Raw genomic sequence first — 15,210 nt, 5'->3', positions numbered from 1 at the left:
CACCTTGATAAAGCACTATTATTATAGATAGTACCCCACCAGCCTAGAACCCTCATCCCCCGGAGTCTTTTGTAAGTTTTTTATCTATTACTTCTAGCATGTCGAGGGATCAGTTGCTAGTGTCCTCTCCTGCTCAACTGGTGAACCTGGGAATATTGAGGCAATGTTACAATTGCCTCATGTACACAGACAATTCTCTCCTTCTCCCACAAAACACAAATACATGCGAGAGATGCAACTATACGGCCAAACTGGAGGCTGAGCTCTCTCAACATAGGACTGGCAAGACCAGACAGGAGGAGAAGGTAACCACACACACTACATACCCAGTCACACATAGTACCATCACAACTTCAAATCATACACATAATCACACAAAGACATACTCGGAGGCTCTGACCAAAAATCTACCAAAACAGCAGAGGCCTCCAAAGCAGACACCCAAACAACTACCACCTCAGGACCCAACACATGCAACACATAGACCACACAGTCAGAGTGTCAAACAGTCACAGCCCTTAAGACCAAACACAATGTCAGACACACTAGTCATTGGTGACTCCATAGTCAGGCACACTGACGTCCCGCTCACCAGACTGAGTAAGGAGAAGGTCACAGTAAGCTGCCTGTCGGGCGCTAGAATCCACCACATAACGCAAGCACTCATGTCTCTCAACAGCAGGTACAAGTACGACTCAGTCATTGTCCATGCTGGTGTCAACGACCTGAGACGTACCTCCTTGGACTACATGAAAAGAGACATGGAGGAGCTCTCTGATTATGTAGCCCAGGCAGGTATGACCCTGACCTTGAGCAGTATCCTACCTTCACCTAGAATGATGCCACAATACAGTGATAAGATGATCAGCTTTAATAACTGGCTTAAATTTTGGTGTCATTCAAAGGGGATCCAATGTCTGTCTGCCTGGGATGACATGCTGGACAAGCCACGCTGCTTCTCATGGGTCGGCTTGCTCCTGTCACCCTGGGCTTCTGGATATTGGCAAAGGCTCTTGCCACCCCATAGTGCCTTTTTAGGCAAGGCTCAAATTCTAAACCTACCACCCTAGAACACAAAAAGGAAAAAACTAAGGGTAATGCTGCTCAATGCCAGAAGTCTCAATCTCAAGATGCACGCACTCGAGGCCCTTCTCAGTATGGAGAACATCGATGTCTGTGCTGTGACAGAAACCTGGTTCAAGGCTCCTGAGAGCACCCCAGCACTATCAGGTTTCACCTCATATCATGCGTTCCGGCCCCAAAATCCGGACAACACCAAGAAAGGAGGGGGGGTGTCCATATTCATAAAGGACACACACACCTCAAGGTTGGTGGCAACGCACGATGCATCGGAGACCATCCAGGTGCAATTAACCATAGGCAAGACTGCTCTGCAATTTGTAGCATGTTACAGGCCACCCTCTCAAACTCAGGAACCTCACATGGCCTTCCTGAAAACACTGGAGGGGATAAATGTATCTCCAAACACCATCATACTAGGCGGTTTCAACTACCCTAATATAGACTGGGAACACTACTCAAGCCCAAACACTCTAGCCCAAAGGTTCTTGGAGTTCATAAACTCAAATGCCATGGAACAACTAGTCACCATCCCCACAAGAGGAGAAAACATACTTGATCTCATCATCACGAACATGGGATCACAATGTTCAACACCGGAAGTATACCCCTCACTGGTGAGATCAGATCATAAACTAATCTCGCTGGAGGTCCTCATCCCTCCCCCATCTGAAATAAAAAAGACCACAGTGAAAAACTTCTCAAAAGCCGACTTCACACTTCTAAAAACTAGTGTGGTCTCCTTTAAGGCCCCTGAGCCAGTGGTAAACATTACTCAAACCGCTAAATCACTTACAAATGCCTTCTACCAGCACCTACAGGACTGCATGGATCAGGCAATCCCAAACAAAACTAAGAATCTTTGTACCAAAGGCAAGCATCCAGTCTGGTGGACCCCAGCCATAAACAAGCTCTACAACAAAAGGAGGAAGCTACTACAAGATAGAGCAAAATCCTTGAAAGGTAAGACACCTTTGATCATTATAAGTAAAAAACTAAGAGCTCTCATAAAATCATCCAAGGCAAATTTCGAGAGAAAAATTGCCAAGGACTAGACAATCATAAGGCCTTCTTTAGCTATGTTAGAAACCTAGGAGGAAACTCCCAGATATGCTCAGAATTAGTTCAAAATGATGTGAAGATTACTGAACCTACACACATTGCCAACATACTGGCTGACAGGTTCAGTGCAAACTTCTCCCCCCCTCCCCCCCAAAAGGAGAGATATCTATACCAGAGGATTGTAGCCCCCCCAAACATCTCCAACGCCAAAGTAAGAACTGCTCTCTCCAAGGCAAAAAACACAGCATCCATGGGACCAGATGGTGTCCCCGGCTGTGTGCTCCACGAACTCAATGAGGAATTAAACCCGCAGTTAGGACAGCTGTTTAATCTTAGCCTCACCTCAGGATACGTACCCAAGGAGTGGCACACGGCGACTGTGGTCCCACTTCACAAGGGCGGTGCCTCCACCGACCCTGGAAATTACCGTCCCATTAGCTTGACAAGCCTTATCTGCAAAGCCATGGAGAGGATCATAATGGAACTCATAAAGACATAGGGGACTTGCAGACTTTGGATCCAACCCAGTTTGGCTTTGTCAAAGGCAGATCATGCCTTTTAAACTTGGTTGACTTTTTCGAAACAGTCACCAAGGCCATTGATGAGGGCAAGGCAGTCCATACAGCCTACCTCGACCTGGCAAAGGCTTTCGACACAATACCCCACTCAGGTATCATCGAAAAACTCATCAGCTTGAATGTAAACCCATACATCACAAGATGGGTTGCAAACTGGCTAAGTGACAGAACCCACAGGGTCAGAGTTGCTGGCGCCATGTCAGACTCAAAGCCTGTCACAAGTGGTGTCCCACAGGGCTCAGTCCTGGGACCACTCTTGTTCGGCATCTACTTTTCTGAAGTACAAGCAAACACAAGAGGGTTATGGCTGACAAAGTTTGCAGATGACTGCAAACTGGGCGCCATAGTCGAAAACACATCTGACACAGATATCCTTCAGAAGGGCCTCACAGAAACGGATAACTGGTGCCAGAGCCATGGCCTAAAGTTAAATGCCAAGAAATGCATAGTCATACCCTTCGGGAAAAACAAGGTTACCCCTAGCTACCATATAGGTGGCAATCCACTGAGCACAGAAGAAGTCATCAGGGATCTGGGGACCCAGGTTGACCGTAACCTTTCGTTTGACACTCATGTTGCCAAAGTAGTTAGGAAAACCTTCTACACTGCCCACCTGATCATGAAGGGATTCACATCTAGATCTAGGGAGGTCATCGTCCCCCTGTACTCATCACTCATTAGACCTATGATTGAGTACAATGCCCCATTCGGAATGTATCTGACCCGACACCTGCAGCAGCTGGAAAGGCCCCAAAAGTTCCTCACCAAAAGGATAAAGGGTCTCAAAAATATGTCTTATGCTGCCCGACTGAAAGAACTCCAGCTCTATTCAGTCGCATACCGCTTGCTCAGAGGTGACCTGTGCCTAACATATAAGGCCATGTCAAACCCAGATTTGATGAATATGCTTCACCTCAAAAAATCTAGATCCCTCAGAACCACAAGGGCGGGAGACTTAAACCTTGACACGGTTATTAATAGAACGTGCTGGAGGGACAGATTCATCACCCAGAGACTCCCTATGCTGTGGAACAAAATCCCGGTACATGTGAGGCAGAGCACCTCGCTGGCCTTGTTCAAGAGGAATCTTGACCAATGGATGGGAGATCGCAGATATACCCCAGGGATTACTTCCGTGTCACTGCTTGACAGAGGCACAGCAAAATAATAGGCGTAGTCTTCTTCAAACTAAAGGGGTGGCGAAAGCCACATAACTATGGGCTAGGCTTAAAAATGCCCTTGGGCAGATAGCCTAGTATTAACCTATGAACCTATGAATAAAGTCTGAGGAGTGCTCTCTTTATTCAACTTCCTTAACGCAACAGAATAAATGCAGCATTTTCGTCTTAATCCCAAAGACCTCGTCAGATGGATAAAACAAAGTGAGCAATCTTCTTTAAATACCCCTCCCCTTACTAAATTCATCCAATAAACACTTTATTTCAATAATTAAATCAATTCAATAATTAAGTTGACTCAAATCCTGAGTAAATATATTTCATTTTGTGTTAAAATTACACTAAAATCAGTCTTAAAAGTCCTGTTCTTGTACTTATACTAAAGCATGATACATGACAAGATAAATAAAAATAGAACCACTTGTAGTATGTTTGTAATTTTTGTTGCACAGGTGTTTACTTAAAAAATACTGACAAACACATGTAGTAAGATGTACTAAATAACAAGGTGTAATAAATAGTACATAATAAATAGTAGAAGACAAATGCAGGCTATTGATATGCTATAATACATCCTATTCACCCCTCTGTTGGCTACCATGGCTTATAGTTTGGCTGCTCTCAATTTCAATACTGGTGCCAAAGAGAGATGGTCATTCAAACCCCCTCCATAGTGTCACAATTAGCAAACCCATTGGTTTTATGTTCTATCCCTCCTTTGGTTAGGGCAACTATTTCTCTTTGTAGGATTTGTGGGCACTGTGAACATCTCCCACATCTGTATGTTCCTTTTTTCCTCCTACTAGGTTTTGTCCTTTTGGTCTCTAATATTCCTCCCCTTCCTATAAGTAAATTTAAGGGGATCCAAAAAAATATTCTACAAATCCGAGAGGGTTAGAACTTAAAACCAATGGGTTTGCTAATTGTGACTCTATGGAGGTGGTTTACATTGCTATTTGTAACACCTGCGGGGCATTCTATATAGGGAAGACCACCAGGAAGTTAAAAAGGTGCATTTACGAACATCTGAATGATATTAAGAAAAAGGACGAGACCAATGCCCTATTTAGACACTACACCATCTGTCCATCAGCGAAATATGGCTTTTATGTTATATAAAAAATAGAAGTGGACCCATGGAGTGCCTTGGGAGGGAGACCACTATAGAGTTTCAAGAATTGTTTTGGCAATTGAAATTGGAAGCCAGCAACGATCCAGGTTTGGATGACCATCTCTCTTTGGCACCAGTGTTGAAATTGAGAGCAGCCAAATTATAAGCCTTGGTAGCCAACAGAAAGGTGAATAGGATGTGTTATAGCTTATCAATAGCCTGCATTTGTCTTCTACTATTTATTATGTACTATTTATTACACCTTATTATTTAGTACATCTTACTACATGTGTTTGTCAGTATTTTTTAACTAAACACCTGTGCAACAAAAATTACAAGCATATACTACAAGTGGTTCTAGTTTTATTTATTTTTTCATGTACCATGCGTTAGTATAAGTACAAGAACAGAACTTTTGAGACTGATTTTTTTTAGAGTAATTTTAACACAAAATGAAATATATTTATTCAGGTATTGAGTCAACTTAATTATTGAATTGATTTAATTATTGCAATAAAGTGTTTCTTGGATGAATTTAGTAGGGGGAAGGGTATTTAAAGAGGATTGCTCACTTTGTTTTATCCATCTGATGAAGTCTTTGGGATTAAGACGAAAATGCTGTATTTATTCTGTTGCGTTAAGGAAGTTGAATAAAGAGAGCACCCCTTGGGCTTTATTGTGTGGCCGTTTTATTGGTATCGGACTTGTGTGTATTTGTGTCTTTTTGGTTTGAAGTATTGTTGGGCACACTTCTCTGCTGTGGGTTTACAGGAATGAATAACAAATGCACACAGTATAGTGCAATTTCCCTTAAGAACACACAGCGATCAGTCTGGAGCTGGTCGCGCCCTTGCCCTCCAGGTCCCCAATAAGACACCCCACTGGCACAGCTATAGGATCCAGATCTCAGCCTAGTGGGAGCTAAAACCTCTAGCACCCTCTCTGTCCAACCAGTGCTTCATGTCCCTGCCCAAGTAGCTGGCACACACACACACTTCTGGGGAAGGCTGGTACAGGTTCTCCAGATTTGCCCCTTTTTCCCAGATTATATGGTAGTACCAGCTGCCATCACCCACTAATATTTATCAGCTACTCAATGGCCCTTAAAAGGGTGTCCAATTATTACTGTGCAATATTATTATCCAATTGGTAAGTGTGACTAAACAGTCAATGCTTATTAGATTGACTTGGTACAGGATCACTGTATACATGCAGTGTACTCTACAGCTTAAATTATCTCTACACAAAGCAGCCACAGTTGAAAGGTTTTAAAATATTTAATAAATAATAAAAACACAAGGCAGTACTTTTTACTACACAGTGCTAGTCAGGAGTTCAGAGGTCACAGAGAAATACTTAAAATAATTCAGTAGTACAGTTCTGACATCACAGAAAAACACTTAGTCTAATCTTTCTCGTTCTAGTTTCTAGCTATTTCTAAGAGAAAACACAAGTCTAAGATAAACTTAGATATAGAGCAGGACAGTGCTGATGAGTTGGATAGTCAAGACAAAAATGCGTAATGCTCTCTGATTCTCTCTGTTTTTAAAATCACATTCCTGGTTTACATTACATCATTCTTCACAGTTCTCTGGGTTCCCAGGCTAACAAACTACATTTACATTCTTTAGTAAGCTCACACCAGGTCAGGAAGCAAAGCCATACATGACATTTATGCATGCAAATTCTGGACATTAACTCAGGCCTTAAAACAATAGCAAGAATTCCTTCACCTAGACAAGCCGGAGCCAAGTTTAAAGATCAAAGACAGTCATAAAATGCTTGACTTAGCTTCCTTACAGCAGAGTGCACTGTTGTTACATTATTTTTTACCATTTAAGACAACAAGCCTGTGGTTTACATTAATATTTACAGATGACAGCTTTATCTATAAAATTCTATCTGGCTAGGTTGGCAGCCTTCACAGTAGTGATAGTGAGAGCAGTTTGAAAATATAGAATTGTTTGTAACAGTTCTGAGAGCACCTTTGAAATTAATGTTATTTCCTTTCTTTTCTCTGCTGAACTGTTAGTTTTCATTGTTGGGTATTGGAGAATGAACCAGTGATGTATCCAGTTGTTCCTTCCTGCAGATATGTGTAATTAATTGATTCATTTTAAAATCTTTTTCTGTGCAACCACCTATTACTTTCCTATACTGGGTATCAGAGAATCAATGGTATGGTCCACTGGTTATGATATGTTTTTTTCAAATCACTTCCTGCTCCTAACACTGTAATTCCATCACTCCATTATACCTTAATGCATCACCAGCACTTCAAGCTAACTTTCAACATTTTGCAAATTCTTGTTTATATATATATGAGTTTCTGAAATAAGCACAGCAGTTTAGTCTACAAAGAATGCCTGACCTGGTCTAAGTAGGTCCAACTGAGCAAGTCCATCAGCTGAAAAAAGAGCTGTCAGCTGGAGCAGAGCAATTCCATTTCAGAAGTAGCATTGTAGAAATGGTCAAGCTACATTCAGCTGCACTGCCTCATCCTGTACATTTTCACAACATTTAGTGCATAGCAGAAGCTGACACTGTATGAGGCTAGTATGATTTTGTTTGTAACTTGTAGTTTCATGTTTTATTTTAGAATTGAAAAGTGTACAGAGAGAAGTAATCAAGGAAATTGGTCATCGCTAGGAGTAGCGGTTTAAATAGTAACATGAGACGGTCACTTACATTGCTTAAATTTTCTTCTGCTCTATCTGCTTATCTTTCTTTTTGCGGAGCAGTCAAATGGAATGCTGCAAGTTAAATATGCTAACGACGTAAGTGACTGTAAAAAAAAAAAAAGTCAGTGTTTAGCAGTTTATTTACAAACTGTTTCCTCTGCTTTTTAAATAGATCTGGATATTTGATGTACCTGGAGGGGCAGGACGATTGTTTAAATGCCGCGTAGGCCACAGCGCCCCACCTACTAAGATAAGATACCATGGACAGAATGCTCATCAGATCCTAAGTGCAGGTAAGAACTTTTCTTCATGCTGACTTTTTTTGTTTGTTTACAAATGGACACTGAATCTTGCAGAAGTTTCACTTTTCATTGTTAGTAAAATATGGTGAAAAAACATGACAAAAACTTACATTTGCCAATGCTGAATATTTGCTCGCATTGGAGCTGAGCCACAGCAGTGATGATAATGAGCAAAACAAAGTATGAGGCAGGTGGAATTCTAGGTTTAGAGCTTGATATAGGAATATTTTTGTGTGTGTGCATGTAGCTAGCTCACTGTTGGGTTGCCTAAAAATGGCAAAAACCTAGAGGATTATGACTTGATTCTGCAGTCTTAAACAAGCTGTTAAGTGCTTGAGAAATGGATTAAAGAAGTTTGTTAGCCATTTTGAGAACACATGGTAATTTGGTTATGATAAGAGACCTGATTGTAAATTTCTGAAATACATGGAGAGTTTTAGTTGTTTTAAAAGAAGAAGTAAGGCAGCACAAAGTATCCAGCAGTTTTTAAAGCATTTGCTGTCAACCTATCACTTGAAGAATGAGAAATGGCGAATAAATAAATAAAATAAAATTAAATTAAATAAATGAAAAAGGACACTTGTTCCTTATTGGTAATATTCAGTTAGAGCACTAGTTTAATATTAGGATCTGCATTAGCATACATTTTCAAAATAATAAATCTGTAATTGCAGTGTCAAGCACAATTTGCTCACTGAAGTTATCAGTGTTGCATCACAAATTCATTTTAGGATAGACACACAGCAAAATATGAGCAAAATTATTTTTATTGCATATTTGTATTTGTTTCTCCTTTGACTGGGATAGTCCCATTAGGTCAGTAACCTCTCTTCAGAGGAGACCCAGGGTAGCATTTATATTTACTAGAGAAACTTTGGTTTGGACATGAGGAATTCCCCTGCATTTTCTGAGTCACTAGGTGAAGCAGGAAGGCTGCTGCTGGTCTTCAGTATTAGTGTGATGTCAGATGGCTGTGTTATGGAGAATGCAGGAAGTAAAGCAATGAAAGATGTGGGAAACCTTTTCAGAAATATAGTAGTCCAGGAGTTTGGTTAATGCGATTCTGGAAAGGTTGATTAATGAGAATGAGGTGGAGGAAGCTGATGCTATGCAGTGGAGCACAGTGGTGGAAAACATTTTTGCTGATGAAGATAAGTGTGTGATGGACGTAAATGCCAATAATGAGAGGGAGAGAGCACCAGAAGAAAAAGGGGTGCCATCCAGCCAGCAGAGTAGCTGGTTTTAAGGCATGGTTCTGTGCTGGGTTGGAGAATGATGAAGCAAAACAAAAAGCACAAGGCCAAACAATACATATGTAGGGTGTTGAAAAAAGGAAAACATATGCAGCTGTGGCACCAGCAAGCATGGTACTGGAACAAGGAAGCTGAGAGAGAACAGATACTCAGTGTGTACAGCTGAGAGGAAGAAATGGCTTCAGAAGACCAGTCGTGAGAAAATGTCAGAGGAAGAACAGGAGATGGATACTTAATTCTGGATAATGTTTTTTCCCTTTGGTTTCATTATGACTCATATTAAGGAATTCATGTATTTATGGAAGTAGCAATTTTGCAAAGTGACTTTTCAGATTTTCTGCTAGCTTAGAAATTATCAACAAATACAAAGAGTAATGAAAGCCATTAAAGGGTATAATTTTCAGAATTTGAATGTGCAATTGAAATAAAAAATTGCACGGTTTAGAACAAGGGAGATTGATGAAAGTGAATTGAAACTATATTTTTAAATGCATGTCAAAATTTACATGAGGTAAAAATGTGGGTGATAGAATGGTATGGATAACTTTGAAAATTGAAGAGAATACATTTCATCATGTTTGTAATTTTTATAGTATTGACTGGGTAAAGGGACCTGTGAAATATTGGGGCCAATCAAAGGCACGTTGTTATCGTGGGAATGATTGTATTTAATACACAGTTGTAATGAAGGGTGTGTGTGGGCAATGTGGGGAATATGGCCTTACCAGAGAAAAATTGTAAACCTTATTGTAGGAAAAATTGGAATGATGCCCATATTTTGTTTTTCTGTTAGTCATTGAAGAAAGAGTATTACAGGAATAGTAAAGGGAACAGATTAGCAGAGTTATTGGCTGGCTGTGACTATCTGCAACCATCTGGACATACAAGCTAATTTAAGTTTACTTTTTTGCACTTGCATTGTTTCAGTGATAGTTAAAACTGTTCTGCATTTATTTATTTGTTTCACTGAATATTAATTGAATACTGTGGTCTTTCTCTTTGCAGTTTGTTTCTCACCCTTCCTGGTGTTGCTGTAGTCTTAAACTTGGTGGCATTGGAATTGCCCGCCCCTGCTGTAAATGTGTGTTTGAACCCTCCTCCCAGACCCATCTCATTTGCTCACTCAGCTGAGTACAGTGAGATCATTTGGGAAGGACTACCCCCTTGCTTCTGTGATTTCATACACTCCTGAGGTGAGGGTATGATTAAACATGACACTTGGGTGAGGTGCCAGTTCATTTTGTAGTTCATGTAGTACACAGCCCGGGATGTCATCTGGTCCTATAGATGTTGTATTCTTAGCTTTGGAGAGTCCGTTTGTTACCTGTGTGGCTGTTATTACCGGAATTTGGCAATCGTCTGGTATTGAGATGGGCCATTTAGGGGGGGGGGGTGAATTTGACACTGAATCGATCTGCCAGGATATTGGCAATATCCTTGGGATCAGTATATTTAATGCCATTCTGTTGTACCTCAGAGCAAATGTTCTTCGTGTTTCACTGTTGCAGTCATTACATTCGGGTAATCTTCTGACAGGTTGTCCTCAGTCGGCCTGAATAACAAAGTCTTAGGTCCTGCGTCGGTTGCTGTCTCATTTTCCATTGTCAGGTCGTTAGGGGTATAAAACATGCAGCCGACGCCATTTTAATCCGTCTTTCTTGCCGCACGGTGCCCGAAGCAGAAGCAAGTTCGCAAGTGCCGGTCGGCCGACTCCTGAAATTTACATTTTCGAGTTTCAGAACCAAAGTCTTAAGCTAAGTACCCTGTTGAGGAAACTTTTTCTTGCTCCTTACCGATGTCAGTAAAAGTTAATAATTGCATTACTTGTGGGAAGCAAATACCTCATAAGGATTTTCATTTGTACTCTATTCCTTGCCTAGGCCCTGATCACAACGTGCCTTGCTGTCTGTTTTGTGCTAAATTTAACCAATGCACTCTTAAGTGTCTGTATATTTTTGCTTCTAAATATTTTGGTTCAAGATTTAACTATCCTGAAATGTCGTCTGTTAGCAATCCGACTACCGGAGTTCACAAAAAACGCAAGGAAAAAAAGACAGACCGTCGAGGTCCAAAACCGACGACGAAGCTTCTCCTAAGCCAGTCGCCGGTTCGCCAGTACTCAGTGAGACACTTTCGCAGCCCCTGATGCCCACTACTTTTGAGTCGCAGGCCTCTGCCGAGACCTTGGATGGGTCCAGAACCGCTGATCCGGCACCGGCTTCTGAGGGTGTTTTCAGGCCTCAACATTTGTATATTAAACCGACGCCATCATCAAAAAACAAGGCCAAAACCAACTTCTTTGTCTAAAAAACTGATGCATGAGCCACGTGCTCAGGCTCCTATGCCTAAAAAACAAATGATCAAAATGGCTGAGGAGTTAATTACCTTGATTAGAGGTTCCCAACCCCCCCCCCTGCTAAGAGGCCTAGGCAAGGCACTGATTATGAATCTTCAGATCAGGTTTCCATTTTTTCTGATTCCTCTTCTGATTAGGAATTTTCTATTCCACTTTATGAGGACTCTGATGCAGAGGAATCCATCCCTTCTGCTTCTCCTCCTGAGGATAACTCTTTTGGAGAGACAGCATACTTTAAGGGAAAATTTGCACTGGGAGAGTAAGGACTTCTCAGAATCTAAAAAGAGGCTTAGGGATTTTCTTCTTCTTCCTCAGCACAGGCCTTTGGCAATACCTCCTGTATTAGACATTGTTGATGTGTTCTCAGAATCAAGCATGGCCCCTGATTCCCTACCTCTGGCTCCTAGTAAGCCAGACAGATATTACAGGTTTCTGACTCCCACAAATTTCTTTTCAAAAATCCTCATACTGACCCTGAAACTATTTCTCAGGGTCCCAAGGGGTGTTAAGGCTTCTACAGCCAAAAATTCTACTCCTTCTGATAGAGATTCCAGGGCGCTGGATAGATGGGGAAAGGAGGTTTATACGTCTGCAACCTTGGCATTCAAGGCTTTAAACTGCCAGTTTCATATGCTTAAATATCAACAGCATGTTAGGGGCTTACTGAAACAGAAAATGGTGTTGATTTCTGATTGTGTGGAAAATAGAATTACAGGGTTTATTGCATTCAGCAGAACAGGTTGGAAAGTATATTTTGCAATGTGGTTTTGATTCCTTGGAGGCCTCTTGCAGGGCCGCCGTAACTTGATCTGTGATAAGAAGGCATGCCTGGCTCAAGGAGCAAAATCTGCCTGATCATGTTAAAGCTAAATTGTTGGATGCCCCTTTATAGCAGGACATTCTGTTTGGTAATAAGGCAGAAGAGGTTTTAAAGAAAATGGAAGACAAAGCTAAATCTATGCAAACTGTAAAAGATTTTCTGCAAGTGCAGCCACCCAGGTTCAGTAGAGGTCCTTTCCTGTGTCCAACAGAGCTGCTCAGGGCAAACCCAGACACTCCAAAGGCTCCAGATTTCAATCACAAGGATTATACAGGTCAAAGCAATGGGGTGCCTCCACCTCCAAATCAGGAGGTAACAAAGCACAACCCTACAGTAAACAGTCTCGATGACTTTCCTCTGCCATCTCCAAGCACTTATCTTTTGGCAGCCCCCTTGGGGGGAAAACTAGCACTTAATGCTCAAAATTGACATTTAATTCCCCAGGACAAGTGGGTATTAAACATAGTATCCCAGGGGTACAGATTTCATTTCCACATGTTGCCAATTCCAAACGGATGGCCAGATCTGCCACCAAACCAGTGGGCATTGGCTCAGAAACAAGTCATGTCCCTCATGGATATGGGGGCTAGTCAACCAGTGCCAGAAAACGAAAAAAGACAAGGATTTTATTCAAGACTTTTCCTGGTACCCAGAAAAGACAAATCATGGCGTCCAATTCTGGACATATCAATACTAAATACGTTCCTGGACATTCCAAAATTCAAAATGCTGACTTTACAACAGCTACTGCCTATGCTAGGCAAGAGTGCCTGGTTAGTAACTCTAGACTTAAAAGAGGCATACCTGCATATCCCAATAAGGGAATCTTGCAGAAGATACCTCCGCTTCAAAGCAGGCTTTTTGCATTACCAATTCTCTGCACTGCCCTTTGGCTTATCTACTGCACCCAGGGTCTTTACAAAGTGCCTGGCACCAGTAATTGCATTTTGCAGACAAAGAAACATTGAAATTTATCCATATCTGGACGATTGTCTCATTCAGGCAGAGAGGACAAGGACACTCTTCTTCAACATCTGCGTTTGTAAAAAGGCTTCTAGCATGCCTAGGGTACACCATAAATGAAAAGAAATCACAACTGGTACCCTCTCAAATAATTATATTCCTGGGTGCAAGTTTGAATACAACTGCCCAGATGGCTTACCTCACGGCAGACAAACAAATTCAATTGGCAACATACTTCAAACAAGTGGCAACAAAAACCCAGCTATCTGCAAAACAAATTCTGTAGGCTTTGGAGTTAGTGTCATCCTGTATTCTACTAATTCCATATGCGAGGCTGCATTTGAGGAAACTTCAGTGGTGCCTAAAAAGCTTATGGAGTCAACATTGTCACAGCCTGGAAACAATGATTCCTCTCATTCCCTGCCTGCAACAGGAGTTTCTTTGGTGGGCAGAGGCATGTCACCAAAACAATGGACTGTCATTCATTCTACCCCCTGCCACCCAAATCCTAAATACAAACGCATCAGACTATGCTTGGGGGTCACATCTGGCAGGGGAGATGCATTCAAGACAAATGGAGCCCAAACCAAATGCATCTACATATCAACCAGAAAAAAATGCTAGCTGTACAGAATGCTCTGATAGCCTTCAAGGACTTTCTTCATCCAGGACAACTACTGATAAAGATGGAAAACACCCACAGTTATGTGGTACATAAACAAGCAGAGGGTTACTGACTCCTACCCCCTTTGCAGACTAGCCATGTCCTTCTGGAACACAGCCTTGACTTACCAAATACATCTTCAAGCTCGATTCCTGCCAGGAAAGCAAAATACTCTGGCAGATGACCTAAGCAGAAATCTTATGGACCCGCACGAATGGAAACTGGATCCACAGAGCCCAGACATAGTTTTGGGGAGAGGCAAATAGATCTATCAGTTGGACAAATTCTGCACAAGAACTCATCACAAAAAAGCATGGAAAGTGGATGCTCTATCCTTCAGCTGGAAAAACCTATGTCTATGCCTTTCCCCCTCTGCCTCTACTCTCCAAGGTCTTAATAAAAGTCAGACAGGAAAAACCAAAAATGATTCTGATTGCTCCTGACTGGCCTCGCCAACAATAGAACCTGCTTCTAAGTATTATGTCACACCTTCCTCCGTGGTACTTGCCCCTAACACCTCACTTATTGTCTCAGCAGAACTATCAAATTCTGCACACTCAGCTCTAAACTCTGAATCTTGCAGCATGGCTAATCAACTAATTTCACCAACCACATCTCTCAGTAAACCTGTGATGGATGTAATTTTGGAGGCCAGAAGGCCTAGTACTAGAAAATCTTATGCTGATAAATGGAAGAGATTCTGTGCTTGGAACTAAGCACAAGGAATAGACACAGCAAAGCCCAATATTCCTCAGATTTTGCAATACTTAACTGAGATGCATCACAAGGACCTATCTTTTTCTTCAGTAAAAATCCATGCCTCTGCCATCTCGGCTCATTACAACACAGAGTCTCCCCTCTTTTCTCATCCCCTGCTAAAACAGCACATCAGAGAGGCCAAAAATTTAAGACCTCCCAGGAGAGTGCCAACTCCTGCATGGGACCTCAATTTTGTGCTGGAAAAATGCACCCTACCTCCTTTTGAACCAGCAGCTACCACGGATATAAAATTTCTTTATTGGAAGACGGCCTTTCTTTTGGCAGTTACTTCAGCTAGAAGGGTTTCAGAACTACAGGGTCTCATGGCAGTGGAGCCTTTCATTATATTTTACCCAGACAGGGTGGCCCTCAGGACCAATCCTTCTTTTATGCCTAAGGTGAT

The 15,210-nt window shown here is 41.7% G+C and overlaps 1 protein-coding gene across 1 annotated transcript in view; it reads left to right on the top strand.

Moving 5' to 3' along the window:
• The window catches only part of WDR36 (WD repeat domain 36), a 1,582,076-nt gene that overhangs the window by 630,439 nt on the left and 936,427 nt on the right, over positions 1-15,210 (top strand). Inside the window, exon 9 of the mRNA XM_044064266.1 lies at positions 7,863-7,983. Within this exon, the coding sequence (XP_043920201.1) occupies positions 7,863-7,983 (121 nt within the window). The remainder of the gene's footprint in view (positions 1-7,862; positions 7,984-15,210) is intronic.

Source organism: Protopterus annectens, chromosome 2.part2 (assembly GCF_019279795.1).
Source record: "Protopterus annectens isolate FY-2018-M chromosome 2.part2, PAN1.0, whole genome shotgun sequence".
NCBI classification, from domain to species: Eukaryota; Metazoa; Chordata; order Ceratodontiformes; family Protopteridae; genus Protopterus; species Protopterus annectens.
Note: the sequence above shows the minus strand (reverse complement) of the source record. Positions and strands in the feature narration are given on the sequence as shown.